The sequence below is a fragment of the Adiantum capillus-veneris genome, chromosome 4, assembly GCF_014529385.1.
Source record: "Adiantum capillus-veneris isolate H3 chromosome 4, ASM1452938v2, whole genome shotgun sequence".
Taxonomy (NCBI): Eukaryota; Viridiplantae; Streptophyta; class Polypodiopsida; order Polypodiales; family Pteridaceae; genus Adiantum; species Adiantum capillus-veneris.
In genome coordinates this window covers 163,152,532-163,176,398 of record NC_140934.1, presented here as the reverse complement: position 1 = coordinate 163,176,398, position 23,867 = coordinate 163,152,532, and the positions used below count along the sequence as shown (strand labels likewise).

Here is a 23,867-nt window from a genome sequence, read left to right as displayed (position 1 = left end):
AGGGCCCTCCAAAAGCACCCTAAAAAGGGCCTATGGGGGAGCCCTCTTAACTACGCACACAACTGTTGAAAGGCAAGCACCCACTTTGGTAAACTATTGGACAGCAAGGTCTCACATGCCCAAGTATGGCATGCCCCCATATTTATTCCCTTTTACCAATGATTAGCTTCATCTGTCCCATTGTTCAACAGTCATGGCTTCCACTCATTTCTCTAGCTGATCCAAAGTGTTTGCAATGCAAAAAAATGGGTTTTAGTGTATTTGAACTCACCAAAATTGCAAACTCTTGCCTAGATTCGGAGCTTGCCTTAAGAATACCCACAAAATTTTACAAGTTTCTAGTGTAAACATCGACAAGTGCTTCAAATTTTGACCTAAGAGCTGGAAGAGTTCTAAGTGCGCCCTTATTTTCTTCGGATCCCGATCCATGTTCCACCATTGGCCTGCAACAAGCCTAGTAATCTATTGCTCTTGCAAATTTATATAAGACTATATATAGTCTGTCACTATGACCTACATAAGCACAACAAATGGAACCATTAATAAATAGAACAATTTGCAACTACTTCTAGACTTTGTTCTTCCATAATTGAACGCACTTAGCGCTCAAAGTTTGAAGCATGATGAGCACTCCATTCATATGCACAATATATTTTGAAAAGCAGCAGCATACCTATCTTTCTCTTCCAAGGTGGGACAAGGTGAAGGGTCACAATGGTATTCTAAAACAATACAAATGAAAAGGACCCATCTTAGGCTCTTGAATGGAAGGCCCATTTACAAACTAAAGAAGATTTCAAAGTCATTCAATGCTTCACATGCAATAGTCAAATGTACCCCCTTCTCGATTAAGGCTTTGTTTACAGAACCAAAAAGCAAGGTAGAGAACAAAAATTCAAAGCTTGAATCGAGATGAAAGTCATAAAGTGTCTCAAAGTGGCCCTCATACACAAAAGTCATCAGACATACTACCCATTCCTATCTTAAAGTGGCACTCATACACAATACCATTGTCGTTGTTGTACAACGCCTCAAGCAAATTAATTGCTGCCCTCATTCTGGATTGATGCACATTATGATATGTAATCCAAGGTGTAGATAGATTCATGATGTCCTCCTAATGACAACTTGATGGATATAGTGATCTTTTGTGAAGAACTGTAAAGAATGCTAAGAAAAGTCGGCCTGATATGAGAGCTACTGAATGGCTTAGTGTGAGTTTCTATAACTAGAAATAATTACAAGAATGGATGGCAGGGTGAGTGGTTTACATTTTTTGTGATCTTCCACTGAGAAAAACAATTTTGAGGACTTTGCAGATTATTTGTCGAGATTCAATCAATGGCAAAAATGTGCATATAAAAGTTGCCACCAGTGCCCACACAATAGAGATCACTATCCACAGACCGAAATACCCCTGAAACATTCAATTTTCATCAGTATCAATCAGAGGAATTTTGAATGCATCTGAAACATTTCTATGCTCAACCTTGCAAAAACAATCCTCAGTCTGATAGAAAACATATCTGTTTGCAAATTTCAGTGGGCAAACCAGAAAGCAAGGCAATGTTTAGAATAGCTGGAAACTAGAGCTTATCATGCTTTTCTACCTTGACTGATGAGCAATCCTGACACAAGAATTATCTGCTTATGATAACTACCTAACTTTAAAATTAAATTTGTTTACCCTTTCAATATGTGAACCATTATTTATTTTGCGTGAGTGCCATTGACAAACTAAGTAAAGACCATGAAATCTAACACAAAAAACCATTTAAAAACGCGAATAATTTTTTTTGTATAGATAGTGTGTTCTCATTCATGCTGACAGTCTTTCCTTTTATATCATTAAGTAGCTACAAATTTTGTTGAAGCTCTTACTTTTTGCCTCATAATATTCCATTTGACAGATGAGGTGTATGCCAAAAGACAGCATCGAAACAAGGTGAATGTCAAAACAATTACCTTTGAGAATACACCAGCTGGCACAGTCAGTATAGGCCATAAAACCACAAGCAGCACGCTTAGACCCACAGCTACTATGGAAGACCGTCGAAAAGATGCATCCAACTCAAGCATTTCACCATCGGATGGAGCTATAAGGTCGTCATCTACGGTTTGTATATCCTTGAATCTAATGACAAGGTCTTATAAGTTTACCTGAGGGGGTGTGTACCAAACATGTACATTTCTTGAGTACAACAGACCTCTCATAGCTGGCTGTTTTGTCCGGGAACAGCAGTGTCCAGCATGTACAAATCAAGCCCGAAGCCACCAAGGATACGACAGTTCCCGTCAAAGTGGGCCCCAGCCTTTGCAATGTGTCACTGACTGTCAACTTGTGATAAGCAATCTGTGGCAAACGATTGATCATTACTACAAGACCAGATCAGTACAAGCATGACAGAAAAGCAGAAATATGTCTTAAAAAAGGTAGATGAACAAGAGGTTTTACAAGTAGACATGGATGTGCCGCTGTGTGCATGTGTGCACCTGTGCATGTAGTTACACGTTACTCCAGTACATTTGCATGTGCACTGTGGATCCTTCAGTGACTTGGTGTTCCTTTGTCACATGCATGCAACCCATGTTTAACAAGAAATATGGGTAACGCTTAATTTGGCAGCATCGTGGAATGCCAAGCATGTTCGAACAAATTGGTTGATTACACCCCCTAATGAGGCAGACTGTCTATATGTTGAGCTCTGGTGAATGGAGAATTACCAAACGAAAATTGATTCTTTTTCCAGAAGACACTTTACTAGTGGAGCAGCCTTTTGTTGGCTCCAAACTTGCCAATCTAGGAAGATATAACGCTCATAATTAGATTGTTTAACAAAAGAGTTATTTGCGCAATTTTGGAAATCCTTTGGAGATCCAGTTTGACCAGTTATGACATACTTCAAGTCTGCCTGCCTCTAGGAAAGGACTTCCTAAGTTGCTTCCAAAGTCGTATCTTTTCCAACTAGAGGCCTTCCTTATCTATTAAGCATCCCCAGTGAGGAGAAAATACAAACCTTATGTGGTTCTCAAATCTGGAGTAGTCACATAACAGGCCATGGAATACTTTGATCACCTCGTTGTAGCTTGAACACGTTGAGCTCATAGTAACCATTAGGTTTCGAAACGGTCTCAACTAGTTCATGGAACGCCACAATAGAAGTTCCATCAAAATCTTTGAGTGTCAAGCCAATATATGTATAATTAAAGCTTACATTCATGACACACGTACACACAAATTAACATTAAAAGAGTATGTATGAGGTTCAAAAACTCACCTTGAATATGAAAACTTCAAAGTAACATGTGGACAAGACCATGTGACTTAAAACACTAGTAAAAAGCATTTGTCTTTGAAACGTTCAAGAGAAGTTTCAAAACATTTTGTAAGTTTCTTTAATTTAAAGAAATGACTTTCTTGGCAACTATGCTCAAGCTCCAAGCATAAAGAAACCAGAGGAACAAAGTAGAGTAATAGGGAATGAGCGGAACAAGGCCCTCCCGTGCCAAGAATGCGTTCCCAAGCCCTTCACATTTTCGAAATGGAGATGGGAACATAACAGCATTCCGTTCCCAGACAAAACCGGAATTGCAGTCGGAACGGACAGAATGGCGGAACGCGGAATGGCCGGAACAGTAAATTTGAAAAATATGACTTTTTAAAAAAAAATGTTGTTTGGGGGGGGGGGGGGGGGGGGTGTTCCCTTTCCATCCTTTCCTATATAATCTAGGGCTTTGGACCCTTTCTCTCAAGCTCTCAACCTCACCCTCTCCCTCAAGGCTCTCTCTAGACTCTCCCTCTCCCTCAAGGCTTCAAGCCTCAAGGCTCAAGCTAGCTCCATCTCTCAGTCACTCAACCTCACCCTCTCCCTCTCCCTCTCCCTCAAAGTTTCGTAAATCGAGATTCATGACATGTGTTTGCAACTGGTTACCACGTGGCGGGTTACACCGCACCACGCGGTGCAATCACGTGTAAGCCTTAATTAAGCATCATTGAAAAGCATGCCTATATGTTATTCCACTTGAATTAATGGGGGTGCGTGGCTCTCTACTAACATATAGGTTATATCCAACCTATATGTTAGTAGAGAACTAATTGGTGTAAATTTGGAACAAAGGCATCTTCCGAAAGACAATGGCTGGCATAGCCCCTTCCTATACTTGTGGCTACAGCTAGTCACCAAGACTGGAGTTGAACTTGAGGCTCCTGCAATTTCTGCTAAGATGCCTTGAGAAGAGCCTTCTGCACCCATTTTTTCACCATAAAGTCTCCAGATTGGTGAAGCAGTTTGGCCACCAATGCCTTGGTCCTCATCATCAGCTTTGCAAAGGTCTTGCCAGGTTGTATACAAGGTTACATCTAGAGCTTTTTCTTGATAATCTCCAGGCGGAAGGCAGCAGAAAAAGCCCTCTTTGTGTGTACCAGTTTGCAACGTGGTTTTCATCAACTGGGTGTACCACTTGTCTACAAGGATCCAATCTTGAGGGGGATAGCACTAAGTCTGCATCTTCTCGGTTCAGGCCCTTATTTGAACAATGAGACAAAACTCCCCACGTCGTCGTCAACATCCTCAGTTGAGAGTCCCTTTAAGGTTGGAAACTTGACACTGACCCTTCCTAGGTCCTCAACCATTCCTGCATGCTATACTTGCTCTGGGCCGTGGGGGTGCTGGCTTTTGGGTGGAACTGAGGGAGAGACAGGTGCTGTGGAGTATGTTGGGAAGGAGGTGATAGGGATGACGAAGGTTCATGACAAGGTATCTGCGCTGGGTCGAGGATATAGAGGCGTGGGGAGGTAGTGGGTGTGGGGCTGAAGGGCTTCTACTAGGTAAGAGGGGTTGTCGCTTCCTATTGATGATACTGCAGAGGACTCTTCAATACACCGACCAGTTTGGCCTGGGATAGGCAAGTTGGCAGTTGACCTGCTTGAAGAGTAGACCAGTTAAGACAATCAACTTTGACTAGTCGACCAGCTAGACAGCTGACCTGCTTGGACCACACAGTCCTAGGACTAGTCGACCAGCTTGACAGTCAACTCAACCCCTGAGACAGTCACTGTGTCACCTTTTGACCTGCTTCGACTAGTCAACCAGTTGACTGCTCGACCTGCTTGGACTAGTTGGCTAGTCAGCTTTCTTGACCAAGTCACCTGCTTGGCTGGACTAGCAGACTGGTCTACAAATCTACCACTGGCTGAGCCTAGTTATTCCTCCAGCTTGAGCGAGCAAGGCGAGTGAGACTTCAGTTGAGGTCCCACCGAGCCTGCCAGTAATGAGAGCACATGTAGCAAAGAAAAGTTCTGGTGCTCAGTGCGTGAAGTGGGTAGCCTTCACTATGCTCAGAGTGTCTCTCAGTGCTCAATCGTGTGTAGTGCAGATATGATAAGGCAAACTGTATTGAACAAAAAAAGTGAAGTAATAGAAGCAACGCACAGAAATAGACATAGATCTGACATGAGAGACACATAAACTGCTCAATCAAGCCACGATATATTGTATATTGCAAAGATCCTAGTGCAAGACACTCAGCTGCAGACCACAAATTGTGCTACTCTGATACATAGGGGGTGTCAAGGCTAGATAGTACCGTGCAATCTGCTATGTGTGATTCCAGACCCTACACTTTATGTTACTCACTAATAGACACAATGATGATGATCCTCTGGTATCCCATACTGATAAGTATACAATAATAAAATATCCCTCACTAGGGACTCTGGTCCACAACATTTTTATATGCTGACACTTCACTGTAGAGACTAACAGCACTGTAGCTGGGGTACACCGCATCAAGAGTGGTTCAGGTTGTTTAGCATCTGTGTTATGCTCTTTGCAGGATGCCTCCATTTCCTTTACATGGGTTCCCTAAGGCTCCGTTTGGAGTTTCAAGAATGATCACGTGTTCTTTTCAACCCCAACAAGCCCCTTTGGCTTCTTCACAGAATCTCTCAGACAGAAATTGTATTTTTTCTTTTGCATGCATGGGATCCCCCTGCAGATACTACAGATTCTGGGTGTTGAGTTATGGCTTACTCATTGAACACTACCTTGATTGTGGTTTTTCTCTCATCCTGAGGTTTCCGATCAATATTATACAGTGCTAAAAAGGGGTGTTTTTGCTTATTATTTCGAAGGGGGAGAGGTGCACATGCATGTATCATACATATCTTTACTTGTGCACATACCTTACATTTTGATAGCTATTGGCAGAACCACACAACTCATGGGCTTTAAATGTCTGAGTTGTTTTTATATTATCTTCTGACCCAATGATCTATTTTCATTCATTGTACCTAGGATAAAGAAAGTTACGAGTTGGTTAAGGCATCACCAGAAAAAACTTTCATACTGGTTGCAAAAAGTTTTATACCTTGGCATGAAGAAGCCATGCAGTTATTGCACAAATTTGTCCCCCTATTGCACTAGACACTGCTGCTCCTGTTGGAACGGCTGACCATGTAAGCATGAATGTGAGTGCAGGAACTGTTGATGAGATCATCAGACCCGACACAAGAAACAGGAAGTTCACATCAATCCCAACCTGCATCAATAAGCAACTTTATTTTAGTGAGGATGTATCATTATTGGGCATATCATCCCTGTTATTCTAGGCCAAAAGATTGCTAGAAAAAAGTTGCAAAGAGCTATAAAGAAAAGGTTCAATGCCTAGGCCTCAAGGCACAACAAGCGAGTAGTCAAAAAGGGCAGTTATGTTTTGGCACATCCAAACTGAACTGGTTCTACGATGATGAGGTATAATTCCCACTTAGCTATCCTGATGTTCATTCAGTGCTTACATCAGGAAAATTGGATGGACGATTCACACCTCCAAGCCTATGTTCGTTTAGACATGGACTTCTTAAGAGGTTCTAATGGAATGTAGGTTGAGCATCTTACTGCTTGGTGTCATCCACAAACTTAAAACAACGCTCACACACACCGTGGTTTGTAAACCACTAAAAGGCTAGTATCTACTTGATTCTGATGACATGCCTATCAGTACAAAAATGATCAGTGAATGTAGATATGTTGAATAGGGGTAAAAGCCATGGAGGTGGTGCACGCACCTATCTATATTTTTCCCCACAGAAACCCAGTCTCCTGTCAGATTGTCGTTTGAATGTTTACAATATCATTCAAACAAGTTGAAGCTACTGTACAGATTTAGCAGTTATACAGAGATTCAGGAGTTTCTTGCTTCAAATGACACAAGTAAATGGACCTTTCATGTTTAAAACCTTTTCCCTATGTGGTATCTCTCTCATATAAATAAAACCTTGTAAATTAAGCATGAAAATGCTCCCATTCCAAGTCCTATACTCAGTACGGCAACTCGAGAGACGTAAAGCAGTTCCTGACCACCAGCTTCTGGCCTTATATAGGTCTGCATACATGATAAAAATGACCCATCTGAATCTGATGATGTACATGAAGATGGGCTGCCAGTGAAATCTTACTAAGATACATTATGCATAAACCTTGCAAACCTTGTAGATATCATACGTAAACAGTGAGCTCATTGCAATGAATTCTGCTGAACCAGCAGAGGTTACAGCCATGTACACAATTGATAGAATTAGAACCACTCCACCTGAAATAATAAAAAACAACAAGCAACCTTGTTATCTTTTTGAATTGCCCGTTGTATGGTTCAATAAGCAAATGCAAGTGTCTGAGAATGTGGGGTTTATCCTCTTTATAAGCTGTATCATCCGAGCTCTGGCCACTTTTTGTGACTTCGGAGGAATTTTTCATACCAACATTCAAAAAGTCGAGCTATTTTCTTTCAATTCCACAGCTGATTTGACATCTCACAAGTAGATTTTTCTTTTACCTAGAGTTCAAATCATGTAGTCACTTTCACCTGGTTCAAGGAGACAATGCTCCCTTATCCAGGTTGTAAAATAACCTCATCAGGCTCCCTACTTCCAAACAGACAGCATCGTACCTTTTCCTAAGACAAAATAAGCAGCAGCAACAGGAACTAGCCCCTGGTTTCCTTCTGCTGTTGTGAGAGGAAGATCAGCTGCCAGAACAGCCAGGCCCAGAGAAGTTGACAATGCTAACGGAATGGGAATCCAAAGCAATCCACCAAGGATGTATGCCCGGAAAGCAGCTTTTGGCTCTGCTGCAATTGCACTCTGCATGGCAAGCCTACTAGTGAGTAAAGCCACCTTTGATATATTCAATACAACAAAAGGTTCTCTCCCAAAAGAAACAACAATAATAACATCTACAAAACATATTACTTCCTTTTTTTGTGTGTTCAATGGGATGCTACCAAATCATTGAAGCCCTATTTGTTTAATTACATTCAAATAGTGGTATAAAAAATAGTACAAATAAAGTGGTAAAACGAAAATAGCATAATCAAAATTGCCTGCCAATATGATTGATCAGACCACACGCTTCCAAAGCTAGCAATAAAATTGAGCACTCCAAATTCCAGCCCTCCTCTGCTTAGGATTGTCAAATAGCTACCACCCTTATTCCCTGTAAGTTAAACATGCTTGCAACAATCTTCAAATTGTTCAACTAATCTAGCGGCTGAAAAGCAGATGTTGTAAGAAAAATGAAGTAAAAAAAAAAAAGCAGATACCGTCCACTGGAACATAATTCCCATATGTTGTAAGATTCCTCCAGACCTTGCCAATGCTTCCTAATGGATAAATGTCGGAAGAATAAACCTTGGCATTCCATTGCACAAGATGTGAGTAGCACAGTTGTAAACACATTAACGCGACGAAAAATCCTCAAAAGAACTATCAAACCTTGAATATAAACAAGTTGAGGGTGACAAAAATAACAACAGTATGCAAATATGATGAGGTGAAAGTGGCCTTTAAACCCCCCATCACTGTGTATATGGTTATGGTTAAAGGTACCAACAGCAAAGCTGCGTAAATGTTCATACCTGAGAAACAAAAAAAAAGAGGATGAAGTGAACAACATCCAGCATTCTAAATATGTATTGTGTCCATCTTCATCAGGACTCCTCTTTGATACCAATAATGTTATCTGTTTTCGTGAAAATAATAAATGCCATACGTCACAAACGGGAGTGCACACGAACAGTTCATAAGCTGAAAATAAATAGAATTTGACATAGGCATAGAAGGGATAAGATCCACACACTGTTGGGGACCAGGAGATGGGCTGGTTCCCTCCCCCTCGCTTTAAAGAGAATCTTTATTATGGGGAGAATCTTTTTACAAGCACAAGAACCGGAGTTCTTTTCTGAATACCCCCCCACGAATAGCAAAGTGGGAGAGGCCAGAAGAGAGAGAGAGAAAGAGAGAGAGAGAGAGAGAGAGAGAGAGAGAGAGAGAGAGAGAGAGAGATGAAAATGAAATGAAATGTTATATTAACGTCTTCAAAAGGCCGAAGTGACCTGTGAGACCAGAAAGTTACAATGTGGTGGATCTGATACAAAGTCAGAGTAACAAAATAACAACATAACAGAACAAAAAACAATATGGGATCCTAAGTTGGTCGATGTGAACTAAGCAAAATCAGCAGCTGGCTGGGATAGCTAAATCACAGGAGATCCAGCATCGGTCGTTGGCGGATCTCATTAATCTCCTCCATGGTCAGTAGTCTGACCGGGTGTCGTGCATGCCTGGCCAAAGTACTCCGAATCTTCTGATGTAGCCTCCGTCGATGCTGTGTAGTCCTCCGCAATTGTGGGCGCCTGGATTTCCCCAGCTCAATCGCTCGGTCGATCAGTGTGCCTCTGGTGTGAGATGAATGTGAGCTCTGCTGTGGGAGTAGCTCCTGCAGCTGTCCAGTGTCTACTCTAAAGAAATCTCTGATCCGTCTTTGAAACTCGCTAGCCTCCCCACTCATCAGGCTATCTCTGTGTCTGCGCAGCTCGAGCAAGAACAAACCCAGGCATCTCTGATCCTCGTATCCCATGACTATGGAGAGTGGTCCAAAACCCTCTCTAAACAAGCAATGGAAGCGGCCTCGTATCTCGTAGTAGACACGGCAGCGGCATGTGTAGTGCAACTCTGTCTCAAGCTCCATGTCACACAAGGGGCATGCTCTGGCCTCTGCTGGTACTCCATTGTATCTCCCAATCTCAATCCGCAGAAGATGTGCGTAACTGGCCAATAGCACATCGTATCCCATGACAAGTGGGTGTCCATGTATCTGGGTCTCGTCACAAAACCATCCTCCGTAAGTTGGAGAAGATGCTCTTTGTGGAAAGCCATCTTCGTGCCCAGCTCCTGTGCTGGCTGTATCCATGTCCTCCTGGTGTCTAGATGGGTCAAGTCTTGGCGGATGAGCCTGGTGATCTCGAACTATGTAAGAGTGAGAGATGGTGCATCCAATGAGTATTGGAAGGGTGACAACCTGTCTATGCTGAACCCATGCGCTTGAAACCATGATGTCATCTCCCCATACCAGCATGTTGTATCTCCTTGCATGGCTAACTATCGAGAGGACTCAAGTGCAAGGCCGGCATATCTGTCTCTAGGAAGTTCCCACATGCGGTGTATGAAGGAGACTGATCTGGTGAGCGCCTCAACCACTAGTGGGGGGGGGTGCTAGCTCTGCTCGGATAATGGCACATGGTACTGAGGCCTTGGCTCTAATGAGCCGTGAGATCATAGAGACGAGAGGTTTCTCCATGCTCCCCCATCCATCAGTGCGACCCGACCTCCCATGATGATCCAATGAAGGTCCCCATATCTCAGCTCCATAGAGCAATGCAGAAGCCACCAATGTGTCAAAGAGCCAGAGCTTTCTCCGAGGCTCCTGAAATTGAACCTGCGAACACATCCTCTCCAATCTACCCAATGTTGCATGGGCTCTAGTCAATCTGGTCTCTGCTGCTCTCCTTAGTGAGAATGTAGGTCCGCTAAAAACCACTCCAAGGTAAGTGTAAGCATCTGTATACTCCACAGTCTCCTGCCCGTATGTGAATGTAGGTGCTGACCTCGTCATCCACTGTGGGGTGGTATTAAACACAATAACCTTGGTTTTACCAAGGTTGACAGACAAACCACTTTCGTGGGCAAACCTATGCAAAGCATCCAAGTGACGTTGCATCCCCTCCGGAGATTCGGAGATCAACACAATATCATCAGCATATAACAAAAGTGGAATCCATGTCCCTGCCAGCTGTGCACCTCTATCACCATCACTCTCAATGTAGTCAGAAACCTCATCCACATACATACCGAATAGAGTAGGAGAGAGCCGGCAGCCCTGCTTCACCCCAATAGTGGAGTGAACCGGTGTAGATAGTCCCTCAGAGGTGCGTAAGTGCCCTACTACTGATTTGTACAATGCCATGATCCCCCAAATGAGCTCTGTGGGTACTCCCATCTCCTGTAATCTGCGCATCAATCTAGCTCTGGGTACTGTGTCAAAGGCTTTGCGGAAGTCCACAAAGCTACAATAGATCCCTCTCCCATGAGATGTACCCTCCTCGATGATGGCCCTGAGTGTCAAGATATGGTCAAGAGTAGAAAAGCCTCTCCTGAACCCTGCCTGCCCAGCTGCACGCATTCCTTCCCTCTCTACCCATCTACTCAACTACTGCTCAAGCATGGATGCGTACAATGTAGCAGGCTACAGTGTCACTTTCACAGGACACAGTTAGTACAGTTGGTCTAGGCTGTTTCACACTGAACGGACCCTCTGGGCTGGGAGTGACACGTGGCAGTGGCAGGGTACCGACGGTGGTCTAGTGGACATCGTGGCCAGGTCACCACATGGCTGACATTTATGAGCCGTTGGTGGCCCTTTATGGTGTTACATATGAGTAATAGCGGTTGGTCATCGGCATTATCTTCTTCACCTTTGGTCCAGCATTGTCCTCGAGAGCAGTGAGTCTATACACAAGCACGTCTTCACCATCCCTGCACATCTGAGCCTCGACAACCCCCATTGTACCTGTGAGTCTTGGGCTGGAGCTGAGTGTGCTGCCACGCCAGAGTCTGTATTAGTCTTTGAGATAGTCGAGTCATATGTTCTTCTGGTTTGCTGTTGTGTCTTTGTGAGCTCTCTTGACGTCTATTGTTTCCTTTCTGTTTAGTCTGTTTGAGTGAGATTGTCACGCACATTGCACCGAGGACCACCCACTGTAGAGAGCACGACACATTATCCGCGCTATAGGTGCTCTCATTTTGGCGATCACGGTGGGACCTCAACTGAAATCTCACTCTGTGAGGTGCAAATCTTGAAGCTAGTTGGGTCTATCTAGCTTCGCCTACCTTGCCTAGCTTCACCGACCTTGCCTTGCACTGTTCTCCTCTCGCCTGGTCCAAATGTTCTCCTCTTGCCTGGTCCAACTGGTCTAGTCCTCTCTCGCCCTGGTCCAACCTGTCCTCGTCCCTGGTCTAGACCTCCTCGACCCTGGTCTAGTCCTCCTCGTCCTGGTCCAGTTGGTCTAGTCACTTGCCTGGTCTAGTAGAGTGTAGACCAGTCTTCAGCCAGTTCAAGGTTTTCTTGCCCAAAGGTTGGTTGGATTGGTGGTCACTGCATGACACATACAAGGCGGTCAATCGAGCGTCAAAGCGCACTACTGAGCACTCTGAAGTACTATAACAGAAGACGACCTTTGGTACCTAGTAGAAGTCCATCAACGTCATCACCTATACCTTCACATACATCACCCATTCCTTCATCCGGTTCCACATCTTCCAAATCACCTTCTCCAGTAAAGCTCTCTCCTATTCTGCTACAGCAGGCTACTGAGTAACAGGCTCAGCAAGGGGCCATGGAGCCGTTGGCTAGCGTTTTGGCTAAGGTGAACATCAAGTTCCCTACATTCAAAGGACTCTCTTCAGAAGATGTTGACGACCATGCAAGGAGGTTTGTATCTCTTTGTAGGGGTCGGGGTCTTAACAGGGAAGATGTCTATTTGGTACTCTTTCCATCCACCTTGGATGGCTTAGCAGACAAATGGTACAGCCAATTTGCAAAGAACCACTTTGCAACTTGGGCAGCCTTAAGACAACAGTTCTATGCAACTTTCAGGCCAGGTGACTACCAAGAGAAAGTGTTGGATGAGTTGGCCAACATGGTGCTCCAGCCAGAGGATACGTTTGCCGAACTCATGACGAAAACCAAGTCTCTGGTTGCCAAGCTTCCCCAGCAACCAGGTGAATTTATGGTTAAGAAGTGGGTAGAGAAGGCGCTTCCCAAAACTGCTCAGCAAAATCTACGAGAGAGTCTCCGACCCGACGCCACTCTGGAGGAGTTCATCGCAACTGCTACGAGGATAGAGGGGGCTAGGAAGTTGTTCACCAACCCCCCTCACATAGAGACCCCCTCTGTGTTTTTGGAAAGTCCTTTTGATCCTTTAACTTCTTTACGCAGGGAACTGGAAGCCCTAAATTTACAGCGAGCTCTTCAAGAGGAGAGGTCCTTCTCTCTTAGACATGAGAAGCCTCCACATCACGAGGCATTGGAACAGCTCAAGCGCCAGCTAGAAGAGCTCAAGGGTCAGCAAGAAACTAAGGCTACTGTTTGGTGTAGCTCATGCCGCTCTCCAGGGCACCCTCCACAGGAATGCCCCCTTCGGGTTTATTGCCACTTCTGTGAAAAATCTGGACATGAGGACAAGGACTGTTACTACCTCAAGGGATTGCGACAAATACAGCAAAGTCTTGGTCCTACTCTTCAACAAGGGCCAGCACTTGCATCCAACATGGTTTCGCCTTGTGGCCATCCACACCATATGCCACCTTTGCTGACAGCTCCTCCTATGCAAGGTATGCCAGGTAATTTTCTGTCTCAGAGCTTTTATCATACCCTTGCTCCCTCAGCACCTCAAAGCTTCTATGCCTCCACCTCCAACTCAATGCACCAGGAGCAAGGACCACCTCGCCCTTCGACTCGCCCTTTGAATCGGCCCATTTTATGCTACAGATGCGGGGAATATGGGCATTACCAAAGCCAATGCCCTCTGCCCGAAGGGTCCCCTCCCTGCTATCATTGCCATGATATGAAGGATCACTACAATAAGGATTGCCCTAAAATTCGTGCATCCACGGCTTCGAACCCAAGTCAAAGCCAGACTGAGTTTGCCTTTCCCAAGCTCAATTGATAGCAATTAGCACTGTTTCTCAGCCGCCCCCTTCTACCCACGTGGTTACCCCTCAAAATAAGCCGCCGCAGTTGGCAGAGGAGCCATCGGGCGTCCTCACCCGGGCCCAGAGAGCCGCTCTTGGTCTTAGCATTCCATCAAGTTCAACTCCCCCACACATTCTCACACCAGTGGATACCCTGCCTGCAGCTGTTAACAAGCCATCCCCCAGTGCCATGAAAGAATCCAAATCTTTGCTCTCCGATATTGATGAAGCTTTCTTGGAAGCAGTTTCCGATCTGCAGAAGATCAAGATACCAAAAGAACAACAGGTAGAAAAAGAGAAGCTTACAGCAGAGACAGTCTTAAAGAACACTTTCCAACAAGTGTCCCTTTATGACATGTTGCGGCTAGATGCAAATTTTAGAAGTGACACCCTTGCTGTTATTTAATCACTTTATCCTGGAGCAGGTCCTAGTGGCGGGCACCTCCTAGTGCGACCATCAGAGTCCTATATGATATCCAATCCCACTGCTCCACTCACTGATTATAGAAGCCCTCGTCTGACAGTGTCCGTTTTGGGTCGGAAATTCTCCGGAGTGAGAGTGGATGGTGGATTTGGCATCAACCTGATGCCCGAGTTCACTATGTTGGCTCTAGGTCTACAGCCTACTCGCCCTGCTCCCTTCACAGTTACGTTGGCCGACCAACAGACAGTCTACCCAGTGGGCATAGTGGACAATGTGCCTCTGCAGGTACAAGACTTTACTTTCAACTTGGATTTTGTTGTGGTTCGTCTTCCCCAGGTAGAGGGCGGATTTCCTTTGCTCATTGGAAGACCATGGCTGCGACACACTAAAGCACTTCATGATTAAGGAAACGACGCAATGTGGATACAAACTTCTGGCTCCCCGATGCAACCCATCCTCTTAGAAGGAGGTATGGATCCAGTGGTGCAGCAAGTTTCTTTGTCAATGAAAACCAACCCTGAACAAGAACAGCCTACTACACCTGAAGGGTCGGACGAAGATCTGCTGGAGTGGTTGGAGGCTACCAAATCTATGCCTTGTTATGGAGTCTCTATTCACTCTTTGCATGACGGAACACCCTCTTCAAACGATTCCACGGTAACTAAATCTAATGTGCCACCTGAGCCTATGAAGAAGCATAGAAGAAGTAAGAAATCTCCTCTAAAGGAGTTCACTCCCCCTCAAACATCAACCCGTTTGGTGTCTGCTTCTCCGACCAGAACAAAGCTCTCCTTTGTGTCTAGCAAACTCCCTTCACAGAGCTAGTCCTGCAAGATGAATTCCAAGATCATGATAGTTGTCTTGCTCATGATAGATGTGTGCTCCTTATTTGCACCTATCTATCCCTATCCCCTCGATCCTATACACAATCAGAATGCCCAGATCCTTAGGGTTCACAGTTGTGGCAAAGAGATCATCAAGAGCGCTGAACATTGTTGTTCCCATCATCTACAGGAGAGTCACCAAAACAAAAGAGAGCAGGCACTAATGCTGTCCCCTGCTGTTGTAGGCTCTTGGCAGCAGGGCCTCCTCCATTGGTGCTGGCTCCTGCATTCAGTTGTTCAGCGGCTGGTGGAGGTGGAGCTAGGCCGGGAGCAGCTGCAGGTGAGCTCCATCATCCCCGCCACTCCTCGTCCCTCTATTCATCCTGCAAAAAGTGTGGCAAGGTTATCTGCAAGCATGGACCAGGTCATTTTCCTCTCACTATGGTTATCAATAATAAAGATGCGCTGGATCCAAACCGAGCATATCTCTTTGCTGTGGAGCTTTATTCTATTTAGCCAATTGGGATTCTTGGATTATGCAATCATACTGAGTCCCGCCTATCCAAAGGCTTAAAACGTTTGCAAGCAGTGCAGTGTGTCTAAACTCCACTTTTGGGCCTAGAACCTGCTTCAAGAAAGATGTACAGATGCAGTACCTAATGGTTTTCTTTCACAGTTTTTTCAGTATTTCCTCTCACCGAGACGGTGAGCGGTCTTGTGGCGGGCAACCTGTAGCAGGCTACAGTGTCACTTTCACAGGACACAGTTAGTACAGTTGGTCTAGGCTGTTTCACACTGGACGGACCCTCTGGGCTGGGCGTGACGTGGCAGTGGCAGGGTACCGACGGTGGTCTAGTGGACATCGTGGCCAGGTCACCACATGGCTGACATTTATGAGCCGTTGGTGGCCCTTTATGGTGTTACATATGAGTAGTAGCCGTTGGTCATCGGCATTATCTTCTTCACCTTTGGTACAGCATCGTCCTCGAAAGCAGTGAGTCTATACACAGAGCACGTCTTCACCATCCCTGCACATCTGAGCCTCGACAACCCCCATTGTACCTGTGAGTCCTGGGCTGGAGCTGAGTGTGCTGCCACGCCAGAGTCTGTATCAGTCTTTGAGATAGTCGAGTCATATGTTCTTCTGGTCTGTTGTTGTGTCTTTGTGAGCTCTGTTGACGTCTATTGTTTCCTTCCTGTTTAGTCTGTTTGAGTGAGATTGTCACGCACATTGCGCCGAAGACCACCCACTATAGAGAGCACGACACATTATCCGCGCTACATACAACCATGCCAGTGTGTGTCCAATCATGATAGTGCGATAATTCCCAGGGTCCATAGGGTCTCCTGACTTGAAGATAGGTACAATTGTAGATAGGCTCCAAGTATCAGGCAAGCCCTCACACATGGCACGGTAACATAACTGCTAGAAGCTCTGCTAGTAGATCTTTGGCATGCATGAAATGCTGAGTCACTAAGCCATCATGATCATATGCTCTCCCAGTCCTCATCTTGTCAATGGCTTTCTTCACCATCTCAACGGTGAAAAAAGCACATGTGTGTGGGCATGGATCGGGGGGGCCGGGAAGGGGCGGCTGTCCAGAAACTGTGTACAAAGATGATGCGTATTGACCCCACGTCTCTGTAGAGGTAACGGCAGGGGGGAGGGGGACTGCTCATGAAAGAGCCGCCACGCCTCACGCGAGTCCTGACTCAAGAATAGCTGGTATAGATCCTGCTCTAGTCGAGCCAAAAATGCCCAGTTCTTCCGCCGCACTGGGTGTCAGAAGTCAATCTGTGACTGTCTGTGAGTGATGTCCCGCAAAAGCACCTCCCTATGAAGTCTAGCTCTAGTCTGGCGGCATTCCTCATCATACCAGCTGTTCTGAGACATGCTCCCTGAACGGCGTCTCTACTCAGGCTGGGTGTGTGGATATGCCTCTACTGCTGCATCATGTAATGTATATGTCAGTATAGTAGTAATCTCCTCCAGAGGTCGCCCTGGTTCCTCAGTGCATAGGCATCTGTAGATCCCGTCTATGTATACAGAATCCAGAATCCGTCTCTTGCGTGAAGGTGTAGCGAGTAGGGGCTGCTACTCATGGCCTGTGTGCTACACTGAACTGGAAGGAGATGGTCATCGACACGAGCATGATCCACTGCCACCTCAACCGGTCTGGGCCTAACTGTGAGATCCTGGATACTAGAGATGAGACTCGGCTGTGCCATGACATAATCCACTGTGCTGGCTCCATGTCTGTGTGGGAAGCATGTGAAACCTCCCGCAACAGAAAATCTCTGTAGGCCATTCAAGATGGCCAATCCATGTGCACAGAAAATCTTTGTAGGCCATTCAAGATGGCCAGTCCATGTGCAGTGCCCATGTTTATCAGGTGTCGCCCATACTTAGTATATTCCACATCCTGTGATAACTAGACAGGCCCGTCTCTACAACATCTAGCTCTCTCAGCATCTCCTCTGAAGTATCATAAAACACTGTCTGGTGATGGGTAGTCCTAGCATTGAAGTCCCCTAGAATGATGATGTCACCATCTCTAGAGAACTCCCATATGTCATCATCCAAAATAGAAAAGGGAGACTGTCCTCTGGGTGATGCATAGACTGACGTACTCGGGGGGAAGTAGCAAATAGCAATGTAAAGATATTTGCCTGTCTCTGCTCTCAATCTCACCCACATGTACCTAGCCTGCTCATCCCTGCGGGCTATATGTATCAACGGCTGCAGATCCTCTCTAAATAACACTGCCACTCCCCCTGAGCCCCGTCCTCTGTGCTCTAATCGTGTCTCCTGTCTATAAGCTGTCTCCAATCTGTATCCACTAATGTGAGGCATAGATTGCCCAAGGGCTTGATGTGTCTCAGAGTAGAAGATGATGTCTCTTCCAGTAAAACTATCCTCAAAAGCACCCACATCAAGACGCATAGATCCATTACAATTCCAGGCAACAACTTTGAGTGTGGTCCCATAAGTCTCGCACCATCATGTGGAGCGTCGTTCCAGTATTACCACTCTTCTATCTCGGTAAAAGGCAATCTTGCCTTTTCCCCTTGACGCTCTAATCTCCGGCATTACCTCCAGCATATGAGCGATCTGCGAGAGGGTAAGATCATCCTTGAGAAAGATGCCCGTCTCTTTAAGAGTTGGCCTTTTCTTCAAGGTCTTCTTCGCTTCCATGAAGGGAAAACGGAGGATGAGTGCCCTTTCTTTTGAGGTTTCCCCACAGCTTCCATTTTTTGTTATGTTGCCCACTCTCCAAGCTCTTGTGTACATCCGCTCCTGAACCCCCATCAAGGCCATTAGTTCTTTTACCTTTTCGTCCACATTGTCTTTGTCTTTAAGACCGCAAATTCTCACATGTAAAGCGTGCACACGTCTTCTTTGCTCCTCCTCTAGTGTCAGATTAATGATAGTGGGTGTAAACGTGGACGTTATCTCCTTGCCTTTTCCTTTCTTGGCAACCTCGATCCATTTCTCGGTTCATCCGCCTTCTGTTGAGTTTTTGTAAGAACATCTACCCAAGAAGTCGTCATCTCTTTGTGTTGCTCTTCTCCCTCTTTGATGGCCCGTACTTGCTCCTTGATCGTGTTGATTTCTTCAATTACTGAGGGTTGCAATTCGCCCTCTTCCAGTGTGTTTCTTGATCGTGCTTCGGTGAGATCCTTCTTGAGTGACGCAATCTCTTCATCCTGAGTCGTCACCCGATCTTCCAGTGCATTTATCTTGCTTTCTTGGATCAACACGCGCCCTTCGAGCATTTTTAATGTGCCCAATAGATTGCGGTTCATCTTGGTAATGGTCTCCATCATTTCCTCTTTGCACTTTTAAATGGCATCCTCTAAGGATTCGGCTTTATCATTCTGCTTCCTCATGCTTAATCGTCGCCCGGAAAACGAGAGACACTAAGAGCACATACGTTTCCACACTATGCATACATTGTCTCCCGCATCAAGCATACATTTTGCGTACCCTTGCAATTTCTGCAAAATCTACAAAAAAGTATGTTATCTGAATTTCTGAATTTTCTTGAGTTTTTGTATTTCTGAAATTCTGTCTGCAAACTCTGAGGATTTCTGAAAATTTCTAAAAATTGCTGGAAATTTTCCTGCAGTGTGAATTCCCTACTAGAAAATTGATGGACATGTACCTACCCTGGGGAGGGGAGGGGGAATGCAAGGCAAAGCAGAAAATGCAAGGGCAGCGGGGCTGGCTGCAGAAAATGCAGGGGGCAGCAGGGCGCAATGGGGGTGGTTGGGCGAGGGAGGAGCATGAGGAGGTGTGGCGGGGGGGGGGGGGGGGGGGGAGAGAGAGAGAGAGAGAGAGAGAGATAGAAATGAAATGAAATGAAATGTTATATTAACGTCTTCAAAAGGCCAAAGTGACCTATGAGACCAGAAAGTTACAATGCGGTGATCTGATACAAAGTCAGATACAAAGTTTTATAGAGAGAGAGAGAGAGAGAGAGAGAGAGAGAGAGAGAGAGAGAGAGAGAGATATGAAATGAAATGATATATTAACGTCTACAAAAGGCCAAATGACCTATGAGACCAAACTGATTACAATGGTGAGTTTAGTACCAAGTCTGGGTACAAAGCTACAAACTAGAGACTGAGATAGGAGTGCTACCGACTCCTATGGGTGGCTGGTAAGCTGAGCAATGGTATAATGCCACAAAGGTACAAAGTGGGGATAAGTGTCACCATGATACAATATAGCAGTAGCATGAAGCCTATCCTGATCGACACTCTAGGTGTCGTGCTAGAATCCTATGGATCCTCTGCCATAATCTCCGTCGGTGCTGCGTGGCTCCCCTCCTCAGTCGTGGTCGTCTCGATCTCCCCAACTCTATAGCTCGATCAATGAGAGAGAGAGATGAAATGAAATGTTATATTAAACGTCTTCAAAAGGCCAAAATGACCTATGAGACCAAACTGATACAATCCTTGTGGATCTAATCCAATGTTTGGCTACAAAAATAAAATAAAGTAAAGTGAAAGACTAAACTAAAAGGCTACAATCGTCATACTAAAATCATCATCATCATCATCAATGCCTGAGGATTCCCGACATCGGATGTTGTCCGAGAAAGTATTGCATCGGTCACTGAAGAGCTTCGTCAATGTCCGCCTCTGTAAATAGCCGTACTGGGCGTCTCCCATATCATGCTAGCATAGTCTTGATCCTCTGATGGAGCCTCCGTTAATGTCGCGGTCACCCTCAGACGTGGGCGTCTAGCTCTCCCAAGCTCACTCGCTCTGTCCACTAATATACATAATACCTCTGGTATAAATGGGCTATGAAGTCTATTGTGAAGCATGCTCATCTGGCTGCTGAGTCCCTGCTCTAAAGACGTCAGTGATCTCCTTCTATGAATGTCTCCCACTGCCTGGTCTACTCAAGAGACTCTCCCTGTGTCTGTGCAGCTCTGGCAAAAACAACCCGAGGCATCTTTCATCCCGATATCTCATGACTCTAGCCAACCGCCCAAAGCTCTCTCTGAATAGACAGTGAAGTCGGCCCCGTATCTCATAGTATACCGGACAATGACAAATGTGATGTAACTCTGTCTCTGGCTCTATATGACACAACTGGCATATCCTGGCTTTTGTTGGTGCTCTCCTAAATCCGCCAGTCTCAATCTCTAGCTGATGCGATGATGTGCGCATCTGACCAATAGCACATCGTATCTCATACAATAAATGAGTGTCCATATAGGCCGGTTTGATCACATATCCATCCTTTGTTAGCTGGAGAAGATGCTCTCTACAGAAAACCATCTTTGTGCCCAACTCTTGTATCGGCTGTATCAATGTGCTTCTGATATCTAGCTGAATCAAATCCTGACATATGAGTCTAGTGATTTCTATCCATGTGAGAGAAAGGGAGGGTGCATCCAAGGAGTATTGAATGAGGGCAATCTATCCATGCTAAAGCCATGTGATTGAAACCATGATGTCATCTTCCCATACCAACATGCTTTGTCCCCTTGTAGTGCTAGCTGTTGAGATGACTCAAGAGCTAGCCGAGCATATTTGACTCTGGGGAGGTCTCAGAAATTATGCATGAAGGAAACCGATCTAGTAACGGCCTCAACTACGAGTGAGGGGGCAGCTAGCTCGGCTCGAATAATCTCATGTGGCACTGAGGCCTTAGACCGAATCAGCCGAGAGATGATAGAGACTAGAGGCCTCTCCATACATCTCCATCCATCAGTGCTACCAGATCTGCCATGGTGGTTCCCTAAGGGTCCCCAAATCTGAAACCCACAAAGCATAGCTGAAGCCACTAGAGTGTGTCAAAAAGCCACATCTTTGTTCAAGGTTCCTGAAATTGAACCTGCGAACACATCTTCTCCAATCCTCCCAAGGATGCATAAGCTCTTGTCAATCTAGTCTAACTGCTCTCCTCAATGACAACACCAGTCCCCTAAAGACTATCCCAAGGTAGGTATATGCATCTGTATAATCCACCATCTCCTGGCCATGTGTAAAAGTGGGTGCTGACCTCCTGACCCACTGCGGTGTGGTGTTAAACACCATAAACTTGGTTTTCCCCAAGTTAAGAGACAATCCACTATCATGGGAAAATGGGTACAAAGCATCTAAATGACGCTCCATCCCCTCTCGGGAGTCAAAAATCAATACAATATCATCAGCATATAACAATAGTGGGATCCATGTCCCTGCCAACTGTGCTCCTCTATCACCATCCCTCTCAATATAGTCAGCAACCTCATCCACATACATGCCAAATAGTGTAGGAGATGGCAAGCAGACCTGTTTCACCCCAATGGTGGAGTGAACCAAATCAAAAAGCCCCTCTAGAGTGCGTACATGCTCCACTACTGATTTATATAATCTCCTGAAATCTACGCATCAATCTAGCTCTAGGCACTGGATCGAAGGCTTTACAAAAATCCACAAAGCAACAATAGAGCCGTTTCCCACATGATCTCCCTCCTCAATAATGGCTTAGAGAGAGAGAGAGAGAGAGAGAGAGAGAGAGAGAGATGAAATGTTATATTAATGTCTTCAAAAGGCCAAAATGACCTATGAGACCAATCGGATACAAAATAGTGAATCTGATACCATGTCTGGGTACAAAAAGACTAGAACAAAAATACTACTCTTACTAGAATCGGATAGAGAGAGAGAGAGAGAGAGAGAGAGAGAGAGAGTGAAATGAAATGAAATGTTATATTAACGTCTTCAAAAGGCCAAAATGACCTATGAGACCAATCTGTTACAAAATGGTGAATCTAAAACCATGTCTCGATACAAAAGAACTAGATACTACTACTACACACACACACACACACACACACACACACACACAGAGAGAGAAATGAAATGAAATGTTATATTAAACGTCTTCAAAGGCCAAAATGACCTATGAGACCAAACTGATACAATCTTGGTGGATCTAATCCAATATCTGGGTACAAAAATAAAAATAAAGTGACAGACCAAAATCATCATCATCATCTCATCAGTGCCCGAGGATGCCCGGCATCGGGCGTTGTCCGAAAAAGTACTGCATCGGTTGTTGAAGAGGTTCGTCAATGCCCACCTTTGTAAATAGTCCTACTATGTCATCTTGATCCTTTGATGGAGCCTCCGTCGATGTCATCGTCGTCCTCGTAGACGTAGGCGTCTAGCTCTCCCGAGCTCAATGGCTCTTTCAACTAATATACCTCTGGTACAAGTGGGCTCTGAAGTCTGTTGTGGAGCATGCTCATCAGGCTGCTGAGTCCTTGCTCTAAAGAAGTCAGTAATCTAACTTTGTGAATGTCTCCCATTGCCTAATCTTCTCAAGAGACTCTCCCTGTGTTTGCGCAGCTCTAGCAAAAACACGCTCCATCCCCTCTGGGGAGTCAGAAATCAATACAATATCATCAGCATATAACAATAGTGGGATCCATGTCCCTGCCAACTGTGCTCCTCTATCACCATCCCTCTCAATATAGTCAGCAACCTCATCCACATACATGCCAAATATTGTAGGAGATGGCAAGCAGACCTGTTTCACCCCAATGATGGAGTGAACCAAATCAGAAATCCCCTCTGGAGTGCGTACATGCTCCACTGATTTATATAATCTCCTGAAATCTACACATCAATCTAGCTCTAGGCACTGTATCGAAGGCTTTACGGAAATCCACAAAGCAACAATAGAGCCGTTTCCCACATGATCTTCCTCCTCAATAATGGCTCACACACACACACACACACACACACACACACACACACACACAAATGAAATGTTATATTAATGTCTTCAGAAGGCCAAAATGACCTATGAGACCAATCGAATACAAAATAGTGAATCTGATACCATGTCTGGGTACAAAAAGACTAGAACAAAAATACTACTATTACTAGAATCGGATAGAGAGAGAGAGAGAGAGAGAGAGAGAGAGAGAGAGAGAGAGTGAAATGAAATGAAATGAAATGTTATATTAACGTCTTCAAAAGGCCAAAATGACCTATGAGACCAATCTGTTACAAAATGGTG

General features: G+C 45.1%; 1 protein-coding gene across 8 annotated transcripts in view; it reads right to left on the bottom strand.

Annotated features, from left to right (window-relative positions):
- Positions 1-706: 706 nt before the first annotated feature.
- The window catches only part of LOC147460285 (urea-proton symporter DUR3-like), an 89,460-nt gene continuing 66,299 nt past the window's right edge, over positions 707-23,867 (bottom strand). For 6 of the 8 annotated variants that reach the window (XM_086511369.1, XM_086511368.1, XM_086511372.1 and 3 more), the window contains 10 exons: positions 8,771-8,913; positions 8,599-8,686; positions 8,380-8,492; positions 7,948-8,140; positions 7,487-7,590; positions 7,276-7,383; positions 6,370-6,540; positions 2,208-2,353; positions 1,966-2,134; positions 707-1,417 (listed from right to left, as the gene is read on the bottom strand). In XM_086511369.1, the coding sequence (XP_086367495.1) occupies positions 1,268-1,417; positions 1,966-2,134; positions 2,208-2,353; positions 6,370-6,540; positions 7,276-7,383; positions 7,487-7,590; positions 7,948-8,140; positions 8,380-8,492; positions 8,599-8,686; positions 8,771-8,913 (1,385 nt within the window). In that variant the 3' untranslated portion in view covers positions 707-1,267. Of the gene's footprint in view, positions 1,418-1,965; positions 2,135-2,207; positions 2,354-6,184; positions 6,293-6,369; positions 6,541-7,275; positions 7,384-7,486; positions 7,591-7,947; positions 8,141-8,379; positions 8,493-8,598; positions 8,687-8,770; positions 8,914-23,867 lie in introns of those variants that run through there. The other 2 variants (XR_015187956.1, XR_015187957.1) reach the window with 2 other exon arrangements.